Genomic DNA, 14,856 nt, shown 5'->3' on the forward strand with positions numbered 1-14,856 from the left:
CTGCATGACTTGCGCAAGGTCAACAACCAGATGTGGCCGATGGGCGCCCTCCAACCCGGGCTGCCCCTACTTACAATGTTACCTAGAGGCTGGCACCTTCTGGTAATTGACCTTAACGATTGCTTCTTCACCGCTCCCCTACATCCTGAAAACATGGCTCGCTTCGCCTTCACCATCCCATCAATCAACAAAAGCGAACCTGCGAAGCGATACGAATGGGTAGTGTTGCCCCAATGGATGAGAAATTCCCCAACGATATGCCAAATGTATGTGGCATGGGCACTCTCGCCAATCCGAAAAGAAATGCCAGACACACTAATCTACCACTATATGGATGACATACTGCTTTGCCAGAAAGCCCATTCCCCGACAACATTAGTCAGATATTGACCGATCAACTGAAGACAAAAGGATTAATTGTAGCTCCTGAGAAAGTGCAAACACAGTCGCCCTGGAGCTACTTAGGGTGGCAAGTCACTCAAGCCATGGTGGGACTGCAAAAACTAGAAGTAATCAACTCGATCAAAACATTGAATGATGCCCAAAAGCTAGTGGGCGAGCTTCAATGGGTTTGACCCATTATAGGTCTCGCCAACGCAGATATCCACCCCTTTTTGTCACTATTACGGGGCACGCAACCAGGTGCGTTAGTGGACTGGACCGATAACCATACCAGTGCGTTAAAACGGGTCGTCCACAAACTTGCAACCAGCTTTGCAGAGATGCCACCCAAGTCATTGGAGTCTGGGTATGCAACCACCCTTCATTCCCATTCGCACTGCTGTTGCAGGATTTCAACTGGCAAAGGGAAAATGGGGAACACCACCATGGCAACTGTGACTAAAACCACAACCAAAGCTCTCCAAAATCAGAGTCGATAGCCATCTTGGAATGGTTATTTCCACCCCACACAGCCCAGAAAGGTATCTGGCAACGAACTGAAATAACAGCATTCCTGATACAAAAGGGACGACAACGTTGCCTTGAATGAAGTAGATGGTCGAGAGCCAGGATGGATCAGCATCCCTATCAAAACAATTGATTTTGATTGGTTGCTGCAACGCTCTATACCACTACAACTCACCTCGTTCGAGTACTCTGGAGATATCCGTCATGGAGGCCCAAAACACAAGCACCTACAGGCCATCAGCCAGTTCCATTGGATAGAACGACCAATTGTTTCAGAGCATCCAGTGCCTGGTATCACTGTGTTCACTGATGCCGGAAAAAGGTCGAAAACGGCCACCTGCGTATGGCAGGATAAGGGACAGTGGAAGCAACATTTGATTCCGGGCACCGACAAAGACAACCTGCAGACTCTGGAACTACTGGCTATCATTTGGGCCTTAACACAATGGCGACGTGTCCCCCTTAACATCGTCTCCGACTCGCAATATGCGGTAGGAGTGGCGAACCGTATCGAGGATGCTCTTGTCAAGCCAGTACAAAACCAACGGCTACTGGAACTCTTCCTCACATTACAGCGTGTGCTGAAAATTCACACACAACCGTGCTGTATTCTTCACATCCGTAGCCATAAAACATCATTAGGCCTAGGGGAAGGAAATGCAAAGGCTGACTCCCTGGTCAGCCTAGGAATGCAGGGTCCTGTAAGTCAGTTTGCAAAGGCTCAAAACAGCCATTCCCTGTTCCACCAAAATGCCAGGGCATTGAAGCGCATGTTTGCAATTCCATGGGAAGATGCAAAAGGGATTGTTAAAGCATGCCCTCAGTGCTCACAATTTGGCCCTGCCCTAGGAGTGGGAGTCAATCCACGCGGGCTGCAAGCAGAAGAGATCTGGCAGATGGATGTCACCCATGTTCCAAGAATTCGGATGACTCAAGTATGTCCATGTGACCATAGACACATTCTCAGGCATGCTTTGGGCAACAGCTCAGACAGGGGAGAAGGGTCTACATGTGGTCCATCACTTGACCAATTGCTTTGCTGTTATAGGGGTCCCTCAAGTAGTAAAAACTGACAATGCGCCTGCTTATATAGGTGGAAATGTCAAGCAGTTTCTTGCTACTTGGGGAGTAAAACACATAACAGGGATCTCTCACTCGTCTACAGGCCAGGCGATAGTGGGAAGAGCCAATCGCACCCTGAAGACATATCTACAAAAGCAAAAAGACAGCAAAGACATGGACCCACAGATGCGGCTTAGCAAAGTGCTTTTTACACTGAACTTTCTTAGTCTAAGCCACGATTCCCAACAACCCCCCGTGTTATTCCATTACTCATCTCAGAAAATCAACCACATGCCAGAAGTCCAAATCAACTACAAGGATCCATCTACAGGTCAGTGGGTAGGGCCCAAGCCACTACAGTTTACTGGAAGAGGTTATAGCTGTGTCTCTTTGGGTACCCAGTACATGGACACGCCCTGCCACAACCAGATCATTAATGGACAACGATGCATCATCCAGCAGCTCAAACTGAATAACCTTGTTGATACTTTTGAACTTCATATATTTTTGTCTTCCTTAAAAGGAAAAAAAAAAAAAAAAAGAAAAAAAAAAAAAGAGAGAGAGAGGAATTGTCATTTTTGCTGTACTTGTGTTTACTATGTACTTATTACAATTGCCATGGTAGTTCAAAAAAAAAAAAAAATGAGGCAACCAGGTGGCACTAATTGCCAGGTAGTGGGCATGACCTTGTGTTAAGCCCACCTGTGCCTGATTAGGGCAGGCCCCTACTGTGCATGAGCAGGATTAGGGGGCCAATAAAGCCCACACCTGAGGAAACCAGAGGGGAGGCCACTTTCGCAGCAGTAGCACTGGTTCAGGCTGGTCAGCCCTGAGAGCATTAGACTCAGAGCACTATTCGAGAGTTTCTCCTGGAACACCTAGTTGGACCTTGGAGCACCGTGCCCTAAAAGAGGTTCATCTTGCTATACTCTTGTTCACAAAATACAATTATTCATAGAAAACCAACATTCTTTAAAAACTCCTAATTGTATTATATAGTCTGTACTATTGTCTGTCTTGAATAAGGGAACTTTTACCCCAAACTAAAGAAAAACTAAGAAAAATTCTACTTTAACAGTTAAGGTTTTGGTCATGACTACAGTATAGGGAATTTTAAAAATTCTGTTGAACAAGTTTTTAAAACACATTAAAATAAAATGCCAACAATTGAAGCATTGCATACCAAATGGAATGAATATGATTGCAGTTACTATTTCTGATTTTTCCCATTATTCCTCCCACTATCAGAAGTTTGAACCTAAGAGAATGTAAGAGCTGCTTCTAGAAAGAGAGAGCCAGCCTGTGCACCCATGAGTGCAAAACAACAACAAAAGGGTTTCTGAAACTTACTGTGACACCTAGCTCAGACACCTACTAGCTTTCTTTTAAAGTATGCCAGCTGCATTGCACATGTTATTTTGTGGTCTTCCACTGTTCCTCTCCTCAGTGAAAAGGAAGCTTATCTGATTTAGCATTAAGCAGTTACTCCAATTATACTTCAAAACTTTTTTTTTTCATTATCTTCATCCTTTAGTATAGATTTTAAAATTTATTCTAAAAATAACAATCAGGAGGTTCTTCAAATTCTTTGTAACATTACTTTAAAAAATATTTTCTTATCATTAATATTAATAGTGACCTCAGTGATGCAACATCCACATTCATCAGGACAAACTAAAAATCAAATAAATGTTTGAAAGGATGCAAAATTCAGTGCATGGTGATGAGCAACCAAAATAAATTAAAACTACTATTTTTAAAATATGAAATTTCTCATGGCTTTGTACTCCTCAAGAGAGGGAGAATACAAAATCTGCTCAACAATACCTTCAAAAACAGTTATCATACAGATTCATGCAGTATAAAATCTCAGGGTTCTTCATAACTGTAAACAATCTTTAACTCAAGGCTTAGCCTTAGATAGGCAAGACTGATGCTTTTCAGTAGTAAAAAGAATAAAAATCGTGTCTATGTAAGAAATAGACATAAACATACTTGGTACATCCATATAAGAAGAGTTTTAATTCCTCTACACATACTAGTGAGGCCATACCTGTTCCAAGTTTTTGGGGCTTCCTCTTTCTCAAGATCAATAAGGAACCTGGAAAGGATCTTAGAGAGGACTGGAGCCAAAGCAACTGAAAGGAGAGGCTAAGGGATCTTGGGTCTGTTTAATCTGAAGAAGCTGTAGCTATGAGGCATTCTGTAAACCTTCTACAGCCAAAGAAAAGTTACAAAGAAGGCAGAATCAAACTTTTTTACTATGGCCAACAGTGTAACAGGAGATAAAGGTCACATATTGTGTTTTGGGAGGCTTGATTTGGATCACAGGAAGAACTTCTTCACAAGGAGAGCAATCTGTCGCAGGATGATGTTGCCTAGAGATGCTGTAAAAGGTCCATCCTTGAATCCTGAAGACTCAGCCAAAGCCATGGCTGATCCAATTTAATACCAGCAGCAGAGCCCATACAGCTTACAAAGACAGTTCTCACCACATACTCCATTTCAGGAATTAATGAGGGAAAACAACACTCAGAACAACTCCAGAAATAAGTCAGAGTAAGAGCTGATGGTTTCAGGGAATCTATCCATCATGGAATACAGGCTCAGGTAAACACTACAGACCAGAGGAAACATAACACTATACTCAGCTTCACTCAGGTCACTCAGCTAATCTTAGATGGATGTGTATATCTGTATTTATTATTAATAATTTGCATTCTTATTTATATACATTACTGCATAAAATACATGCATTGCAGATAAGATTGAAAAAAATGCTCACTAATTGCTCAGTTCAGCTCCCATCAAAACAAATGCTTAAATTCCCATTACTTCAATGGGGCAATTACTGAGTCATCAAAGGCCTAACTTACAGTGAACATCTGGTAAGTCATTTTAAGAATCTGGACAGTTAACAGCATAATATAAGCCAAAATACTTACAGCTTCTGCTTTCCTTATACTGTGCTGCATGTTACAGGGCTTGCTTGTGTAGCGCTGTTGCAGGAAAGCTTTCTTCTCAAGAGCTGTAAGATCATTGTTATGCCCATCTTCAAGCTCTGTACCCTACACAAAAATACATTCTTTTTATGAATCATATGTAGTTAATTGTAAGAAAAACAAACATAGCACCCACACAACTCATTTTCCTCATCAATTTTAGAGTATTTTTCCTCTTGATGTTTTAAAGTGTGTACTTTCTCAAAATACTGTGTTCCTATAAGCTTTGTGAAATATCAGCAGCAATTCAGAGAAGGCAGACTGTCTCTGAAGAGGCCAAGAGCTCATCCTTTCTCTGTTTTTCTCAAGAACATACAAGAGAAAGAAGTACATTTGCCATTATACATTTAGCTCAAAGTTCACCACTGCAGAGATGCTGCATTTTGACCAGCAAAGAAGTTAAATGCAGTCTACGTAGGGAAAAGACAAATGTTCTACTGAACATCACACAAATAAAATCAGTAAACTCATTGTTATTTATCACAAACCTTTTATCTGAAAAGCAGTAAGCACAGTATGTTCCCTAAGCATCTGGATACCTAATTTTCATTAACATATTTAAATGGTCATCTACCCTCAGCATAGTCCATCATTCAACCAGTCCTCACAGCTGTTGCTTAATTTTTTTCCTGTTTCTTTTCACGTACAATGATGTATTGCTCTGTGAAGACACCCTTCTCCACTATCTTTTCTAGAACAAGAGGAAAGTTGGATTTTTTCACTGCTTTCTTTTCCAGTTTTGCTCCACTGATCTTCTCTTTTTTGCATCTTAGTTTTAATTTAAAAACATAGAAGTAACCTGGCAGAAATAAATACACCTTGCAGTCCAGCTTTGCTGTACAACTGTGCTAGATCAACTGTGCTTCACTTACGTGAAGCCACGTTAAGTACCTCCCTAGGTTAATGTTTCTTTCAGTGCTCTGTACAATGGAGGGTGGACCAGTAGAAACAGCAGCAATAAGAGAAGGCCAGGGCTCCATTTGTCTTTCCCTGATTAACTAGTACCATCAATCCTTAAGTGATAATCTTCAACACTAACATATAAGTGGGCCTTACCATGCCATGCTTACCTAGCATTTTTATTTGAGCCACCTCATCTTCCAATAGCAGTGGCAAAGTCCTGTTCAAAAAAACAATTTCTTAAAAACCTGAAAGATTTACATTCTTGAAGGCAACTTTCTCTTTCAAAAGAGGATCTACACCCTTTCACTGGTTAATTCATGAATGATAAGACTGTATTTAAATTATTCTTCCTGAAAGTGACCTATTTTGGGAAGATTTACTTACACAGTCTGTTACTGAAGATGCTGAAATGTATCTTGCTAAAGGAAGTCAAGGGCACCAGAAGCAAGCAATGCAGAAATAAGGACCGCTCAGGGGAACCCATGAAAATATTTTAGAACTGCTTGAAAATCTTCTCCATAAAAAGGGAGGGGAAAAAAAAAGTCAGGAAAAAAGAGAGGGACAGCAAAGGAGGGTAAGTGAACAGAAGTCAGATTCCTGCGCATACAGCACCTGAGTATTTAAGGCATACCAAAGGCAGAAAGGAAGCAACAAGAGATAAAGGAACGCAGGGAAGAAATGGAGAAAGACTCTGAAAAACAAAGCTATAGCACTCTTCTGCTAGACTTTCTGCAGCTAGACAGAACTATGAAACATATATTTTTTAAAAAGTGGTAGAGCAATTAGTGAAACAATATGCATCCAGAACTAAAAAGAGTATAGCAACTTTAGTATATTTGTACTGCATACTTACAGAGAAATAACCTGTCTGTAGTTACATGTCTGAAGCTGCATATTAAATTGTGAATAAATAGCCATGTTGGGCACACAGATATTCTGAGAAGTAGTATATTTGTTATTTTAAAAAAAACACAACAATTTCAGTTTTTATTCTAATATAAAAAAACACTTAACTATTTTCAGTTTTTATTTAAATACCAAAAAAATGTTTAAAGTTGGGAAATCATTTCACTACACAGGAAAACATAAAATTATGCTCTTTTCAGATATGCCTTGCACTCCAGCACATTTGGAGTCCTGCCATACAAGTTGCTATCCTATTTGTTGCGAGGGGTATAGGATACATACAAATTAATTAATAATTGTTTTTCCCTCCAGTTACAATCCTATTTTAAACACACACATTAGACTATGTCTCAAACTAATGTAAATTAAATATTTTTGAAATAATGTATTTTCCAGTCCACCTATAAAGAGATGATACTGCTAAGACAGTATATATCCTACACTCTAACCAAATAAAAGTATACTACTACTATTAGTAAAATCTTTACTATGATTGCGCATGGTGTACAATTATGGAAGAAAATAATTATGTAGGTTCATGAATTAGTTTAAAACTCCAGATATCTTATCTTATCTTATCTTATCCAATTTAATCTCTTTAGGGACTCTGCAGGGAGTCTCTCTGTAAGTACTACAAACAGAAGGCTACTGTTTTCAGTACTTCAGCATTTTCCCTTTAATTATTACATTTGAAAGACTCAAAGCAATGATGGAATGATGGCAGACTAAAAATAGTCTCGATAATAAGCTAGTTCTTCTCACAAAAAAGATGGAGGTTTTATCTGTGAGAAGCATTTGTTCATCTGTGCTAAGTAGGGGGCTTTGGATATGGTGTGTGGGTCCATACACTGCCTTCAGAGCTTTGTAGTACCCTCTGTGGTCACCTGTAACAGCACATAGTTCAGTCTTTCCTGCTAGGTTGATCCACCACTTGTTCTGGATGTCTCAAAGTTTCTGTTGGAGCTTACTTCATGCAAGACAAAAGGCTGTTTTTCTTACATGGCACAATGGCTGAGCAAGGTGTGCTTGGTGAGTGGTTCTCTTCTTCGTCAACAATTCTTGGATCTCTTGGTTGTTTTCATCAAACCAGTCTTGTTTTTCTTTGAGGAGAACCCTAGGGATTCTTCAGAAGACTGCAGGATGCTATTATTAATGTGCTGCCAAAGCGTTCAGGAGAGGGATCTATGGAATGATCTACAAGTCTAGTTTGAAGGTTTACCTGGAAGCTGTCTCTCACTGTATCTTTTTGAAGATTGTTAACTTTAAGCCTCTTCCTTCAGATGCCACCCCTCTTAGGTTTGGGCTTAAAGTAGAGGATAAGTTTGCATTGCACAAGGCGGTGGTCTGCATGACATTCTGCACTGGGCATCGCTAGGGTATGACGGACATCACAAATGGTTTAGTTAAAGTCTCCTTTTCGTAGATGGATGGCCTTACGGGGCTAAATGAGCTCCATCTGCCCAGGTTTGCAGTTAGAGTTGTCCTTCTCCTAGGATGGTTGTCTGAAGGCTAGTGAGCCCATCCTGGCCATGGACACACTTTGTCTGACCCTTCAGTTGTGATCTGTCTGGCATGGGAGACCCTGCTGGAGGCATATGCCACTGCCAGCAGAGCTCCCAACCTCACAAGGGCACGCAAGCTCCTCCCCCGTGACAAGGTGCCCATGAAAGGGTGTTGTAGAATGTTAGAGAGGATGGGAGAATGTTGGAGAATACTCCTGAATATTCTCGAAGAGATAGGGGGTGTGACCCCTTTACTGTGCCCAACCCCATGTTTGGGGGGCCAATTAGATCAGCCCATATTCCGGTGCTACCTGCACCAGGGATTCGCTGTGCTACAGGTAAACACACCGGGTGTCCAATAAAACATTATGTTGTTATATGGTGGCGGGGGCGTGGTCACAGAAGCAATATATAAGCGAAAGTTGCTGCACAATAAACCAGAAGTTCGTTTATCAGCCATATTGGTTGCACGCGTTTTCTTCACCACTCCCACAACAGGGTCCGATCTAAACAGTGCATCTAATATTCTACTCTAAATATAAATCATAGAGAACAAGCTTATGATGTTAAATTTCATGAAACACTGAGCTGCATTTTAATAAAAAATACACTGTGTTAATAATACACAATTAAACATGTAGATCAGAAGTAGAGGCAGACTTACGCTGGTGGGCAAGGACCATGAGTAGCCCATGTATCTGGTCTTCTGTCCTAAAAGAATAACACATTATTACATAGCTACAGGGATCAGGCTTAAATATGTAGTTCTCTCTTTCAACTTTCCCTGGAATATTTAAAATCAATGTCTGAAAGTACCTGTCCAACATGTTTGACAGAGATGATACTAAGAAATGAACAAACAAAACCATTCTTCAACTCAAAAGTCACAGCATCACAGTCTGAACTGGGTTGAAATTCTATTTCCAGTGTTGCCCTAACACCTTTCAAGTTTTGAAAGCATTCACAAAACTGTAACCTCTTTCTTGCTACACACCCTTGTAGCCTGCTACTGAAAGAGTTCACAATTCAGCAATACAATCCTCTAATACCTCCAAAAAAGCATATTCAGGTTTGAAAAATAGTTTTGCTCCAGGAAGGTCGCACATCATAAACACCACCACCTTGTGGTCAAATATGTAAAAACCGTTAAAGAGCTCTAGCACAATTTAGTCTTATTTTTAAAAGTAACATGATGCATTAAACCACAGGCATATAATTTTCTGTACCATTTCAACTGAGACGGGATAAAGACCATAACACATTCTAGACGTTAACGTATTCCTTTTCCAGAAGCCATTGGATAAGGAAGAAAGCAAACAAAAAACATACTGAAGACTGTTCACATTTATGGGGTGAACACGTCATTTCAACTTAATTTTAATCTAATTTATTTTTGCAAGTCAACAAGAATCAGATGGACTACAGAGGTTGAATTTGGAAACTGGCACAACAAATGGGAAAAAAAAAAGGTGTCAGAAATTGGAGAAAAATTAACCTTTTTTTGTTTTACAACTCAAATTCTCCAAATGCTGTCGTTTCATTCTCAAAAGGCTTGTTAAAAGGTAATATTATAAAATTGATGTGATATCCTTACAAAAGGTCTTTTTTCCCTGCAAATCAAACAAAAAAGGAAAACAGCAACCTGACAGTCAAACTCCAAGAACTCCCAGTGTGGTCATTTAACAAATAAGGAAGTTAAATGAGGGCTTGGAGGCTGAGGGAGGATAACCAATTAACTTCATGAGCACACAGTACACAGTATCTGTGAGGAAAATCATCTATTATTTAAAATATTATTTACCTTAGAAATAGGCCCTCAGAATCCAAGATCATATTTGTATTAATCAGGCTTTCAAAAGTTAGCCTGAAAGTTTCTGCTACAGTGATCTTGTGAGGGTTGTACATCTAACAAACCATGGACTGTTAGAAATACCTGGAAAACAAAATTCCCCTTCACGCTGAATTCAAAGCATTTTACACATCCATCTGAAAGTTTGCCTCTGGAAATTATGTTCTGCGGGTTGGTTTACCTTATTGCTGTCTTGCCAACAAATATGTAAGCACAGCTCCTACCAGTTTTACCAGCAGTCTGAGACAGCACACAGCAGAGCTTCAAGGTACCCTGAATACCAGTTATTTTAGGACAGCTGTTTTTATTGGAAATTTGCTCTTTTCATTTGAGAAGCTGTCATACATTTTTTCTGACAAAAAAATTCTTTAAAAGTTTCCTTCTGTCCAGAATATATAACCTCAAACGGAAATCCATCTGAAGCATGATTAAAATATTAGTAAAACCACCAAACTAAGGAAGGAAAACAATCATATGCCTTCCATCAATATACCTGAGGTTTCTTCCCCATCAGTGACAAATAAGCCTGTCTTCAAGGGGAAGCAGGAACTCCTTTAACTTTCAAATATATGCAAATTCAATGACAGCCTTCAGAATATACTGAAAAATAGAAAAGCTATTAAGTATTATGTATTTTATATACAAGTACTTCTGCAAATAAACATTATTACATTAGAAAGGAGGTGTCCTGTTACCAATAATTTGGGTATTGTCTTCTGCAACCTATGAAATGTTGCTGGGCTTCCTTTTTTCACTGCATCTTAATTGCAGTCTTTCCTAACTAATGCTTAACCAGATTCTTGTTAAAATTTGTATCTTTGCCTCAAGTTTCACTCCCTCTTTCCCTTACACTTCTCTTAATGTCTTCTTGTAACAGCATTACTGATTTGCTACCTCTTGACAACATCCAACCTTTTTTACTCATCATTTACAGCTGCTGCCTGGTTCTCACCTGCACCATGCCCTGGGACAAATGTTTACAGGAACATGTAAGGGCCCTCCTGGCACATACCCTGCGTCTGAGAGCTCCAGAATGACATTTTACCAGTATGCTATCTCCTGCTTTGCTGGTTTCTCCTTCTACCCAGACAGCTGTGAACCAAAAGCCTATCATTTATTTCCCAGAAATCAGACACTCCATTTTTGACACATCATCCACAAAAGTTGACCCTGTTTTTACCTATTGAACAGGTTTTAACTCCCCATTATCCTTTCCCTTACCCAGCAGGACAGCTGCAGGGCCTGCTCAGAGATGTCCATACAGACGCTTGACAACCTGCCAGCCTTCCTGCCATACCTGCTTTCCCAGAGCACTCAAAACGGAGACCTGCTGTCCTAGGTGACCTCAAGACTCCTATTGAAATACATCTTCTCCATTGAAAGTATAGGCAGGAGAAAGCATTGTTGCATTTAACCAGTACCACGCTAACAACTGTACTACAAGGGCAAAAATAAGTAAATGAAGAGGACCTACAAGAAAGTTAGAAAGCATCTTTTCACAAGAGCATACAGTGGCAGCATGATGGGTAACAGTTTTAAGCTTAAAGAGGCTAGATCTAGGTTAGATAGTAGGAAAAAACTCTTTATTGTGAGGGTGCTGAAACACTGGCACAGGTTACCCAGAAAAGTTGGGAATGCCTCCTTCCTGTAAGTGTCTAAGGCCAGGATGAGCAACCAAAGTTGCTCAGGTAAACTTTGAGCAACCTGTCTTAGTTCGAGGTGTCCCTGCCCATGGCAGGCGAATTAGAACTACATCATATTTAAGGCCCCTTCCAATCCAAACCACTCTAGAATTATGATTCTATGGAACAAACATTACGGGCTCGGACAGCCCCATGGAAATGGTATTATTTTCCCGTGAGCCTTCAGGCCTCAGGAGAGCCCCGGGAGCAGCAGGATGCCCACCGGGTCCCAGTGGTGTCTCACCGGACGGGTGTCACTAGAAGGTTCAGACGGACGGGGCAGGGCGGACCACGCAAGGCTGACGGAAAGGGACCACACCAACCCCCGCATCTCCATGGTAACCGGGCCCCACCGTGAGATCCGCCGCAGCACCCGGTGTCAACGCCGCCGCCCGAGGGGCAGGAGCGACCCCTGCCACCTGCACCTGCCTGCCGCCGGGTCCCACCGCCTTGCCCCGCCACCGACCGCCTACAGGGCCTTCCCCAATACAGCAGCGCGGAAGGGCCAATCACACACAGTGATTCGCACAGTTTAGCAAGATACCACCTCAACTGAGCAGGGAAGACGAATTCCCAGTTCCTCCTGAAGAAACACAGTGTGATTCCTGCACTCGGCTCGCATCAATGCCACTACCAAGCTTTGGGATGAGTGGCTGGAAAGCTGCCCAGCAGAAAAGGACCTGAGGGTGTTAGTAGATACCTGGCTAAATATGAGCCAGCAGTGCGCCCAAGCGGCCAAGGCCAAGAGCATCCTGGCTTTTACCAGCAATGGTGTGGTCAGTGTGAGAAGGGAAGTCACCGTGCCACTGCACCCGGCCCTGGTGAGGCGTTCAGTTCTGGGCCCCTTACTACAAGGACATTGAGGTGCTGGAACGAGTTCAGAGTAGGGAACGAAGTCGGTGAATGGTCTGGACCATCAGATCTTATGAGTGGGTGGCTGAGGGAAATGGGGCTGTTTAGCTTGGAGGAAAGTAAGTTGAGGGGAGAATCTACTGCTCTTGAAAAGAGGTTGTAGCAAGACAGGGGTTGGCCTTTTCTCCCAGATATCAAGCCACAGAAAAAGAGGAAATGGCCTCAAGTTGTGCAAGGAGAGGTTTAGATTGGACATTAGGAAACATTTCTTCACAGAAACTGTTTTCAGACACTGAAACCGACTGCTCAGTGGTGGTCACCACCCCTGAAGGTATATAAAAGATATGTAGATGTGGTGCTTAGAGACAAGGTTTAGTGGTGGACTTGGCAATGTGCTAGGTTCCTGGTTGACCTGATGATCCTAAAGGTCTTTTCCTGCCGAAATGATTCTGTGATTCCATTCAGTAGAGATACAGTATGCCTGAACATCCCCCTCTGTGCTCACATGCAAGCCTGCCTGTCACTGGAGTGGACAGAAATGCTCCACAGGTTGGCTGAGACAAGGCTGATGCCACCTGGCTCCCTCAGTCAACAGCAAAACTATGCAGCAATTGCCTGTGCGGGGCACTTGGACTTTGCACAGGTTTGCATCCTCAAGTAATCCATGCAGCCAACATTGGAGACTTCAAAACAGCAGCAAAGGGGTTCACAGCAAATACTTGTAGCTCTTGCTCAGAAATGCAGCTATTACCCTGAAGTAGTTCAAAGCAGCAGCTGCACCCAGAGACTACTGAACAGGAAAGCACTGTTTATTCAAATGCTGTCCCATGGCAACAAAATCCTGCACGTCAGAAAGTCAATAGCATTAGTGACAGTGCCCAGAAGGCAGCAATACCAACCTGTACCTACACCGGCCCCCTGCAGACCATGCAATGAAGCTACTAACAAATGCCATAGCAGCACAGCATGTTTGGTTCCCATTCTTTCATCCTCTCTGATCAAATGCTTTGAAATTAGTTTAAGATTTCTTTTATTAGCTTTATTAGTAGTCTGAGGGGATTAGCCTCTATGCAATTACAGGTTTTTTTAAATAGTTCATGTTGTCTTGAATGACCCAACCTACATCATTTATTTTCAATAATCAGATTGTGTCCAAGTACCAGTTCTGACTCATTGTTTGGAGGAAAGATCTGTACCCTCTTGAGAAATGTTGGCTTTTTGGTCAATTGGTTTTTCAAAGTCAGGCAAAATCTCACCTGTTGCAAAAGTACTAGTGTACTGATGATCAGCATAAATTTCTGAATGCTGCTACTTCCAAGCCTGTGGAAGTCCATTTTTAGATCCATAGACTTACCATGCAAGAATGAACAATTCATTCTGTTTCAGTGAGTGACACAGAAATAATTTTGGTCTGTTTAAGTGCATTACATTTCCTTCATAAAAGCAAAGCTATGTGTTATTCTAGTAACACGTTACACTAGAATAAATATGGCAAAACAGTTCAGGCATTTTAACTGCCCTACTTAAAAGCTATACCATTATAAAACAGAAAATTTAACAGCAATATATTATGAAAACTACCTGCAGTGTAATTCCTGTCATTAAAGGGTAGAAGTTCTTAGGCATACTTATTAACTGGGCAAAAATTAGTAGAAAATAAAGGCATGGATAAAAATTATCTTGGCAAAGGAAACAAGCACTTTTCTTAACAGTGACCTAAACAAAGTCACAGTACTGAAAAAAAAAAGTCACATAATATAGTGAAAAAAAAAGATACCCCTCATGGTTCTTGAATAATGCACAGCAATACATCTGTTAACACCGATGGAAGAAAAAGTGTATTAAAATCAATCTAAATGCCAGATGCTATGGTGTTAAGTGCTAAGATTAATATGGAAGAAAGATATAGGACTAAAGTATATCAATTAGTCATTATGCAGATGCTAAGTTTAATCAGGGAGAGGTGAGGAAGAACTTAAGTGATCCAGTGTAATGCATTAAGGTTAAAATTTACACATGAATCTATACATCAGTTCCTGAGTAGAGAGCAAATTTGGGCATAATTATTTTAAAGCTGTCTGTGGATACATTTCTCTCTCCAAATAAATAAGCTGGACTATGAATGCATTACTACGACTTACCACACTGCTTTGAGAAAGTTCTCTGCAAAGAGCTAAATTCATCACTGC

General features: G+C 41.1%; 1 protein-coding gene across 1 annotated transcript in view; it reads right to left on the bottom strand.

The window, feature by feature from the left end:
- Positions 1-11,393, bottom strand: part of CAPS2 (calcyphosine 2) — a 29,233-nt gene extending 17,840 nt beyond the window's left edge. The window contains 5 exon segments of the mRNA XM_071738301.1: positions 4,917-5,039; positions 8,301-8,349; positions 8,949-8,995; positions 10,627-10,698; positions 11,355-11,393. Coding sequence (XP_071594402.1) covers positions 4,917-5,039; positions 8,301-8,349; positions 8,949-8,995; positions 10,627-10,698; positions 11,355-11,393 — 330 coding nt within the window.
- Positions 11,394-14,856: the final 3,463 nt, after the last annotated feature.

This window comes from Heliangelus exortis, chromosome 1, assembly GCF_036169615.1.
Source record: "Heliangelus exortis chromosome 1, bHelExo1.hap1, whole genome shotgun sequence".
NCBI lineage: Eukaryota > Metazoa > Chordata > Aves > Apodiformes > Trochilidae > Heliangelus > Heliangelus exortis.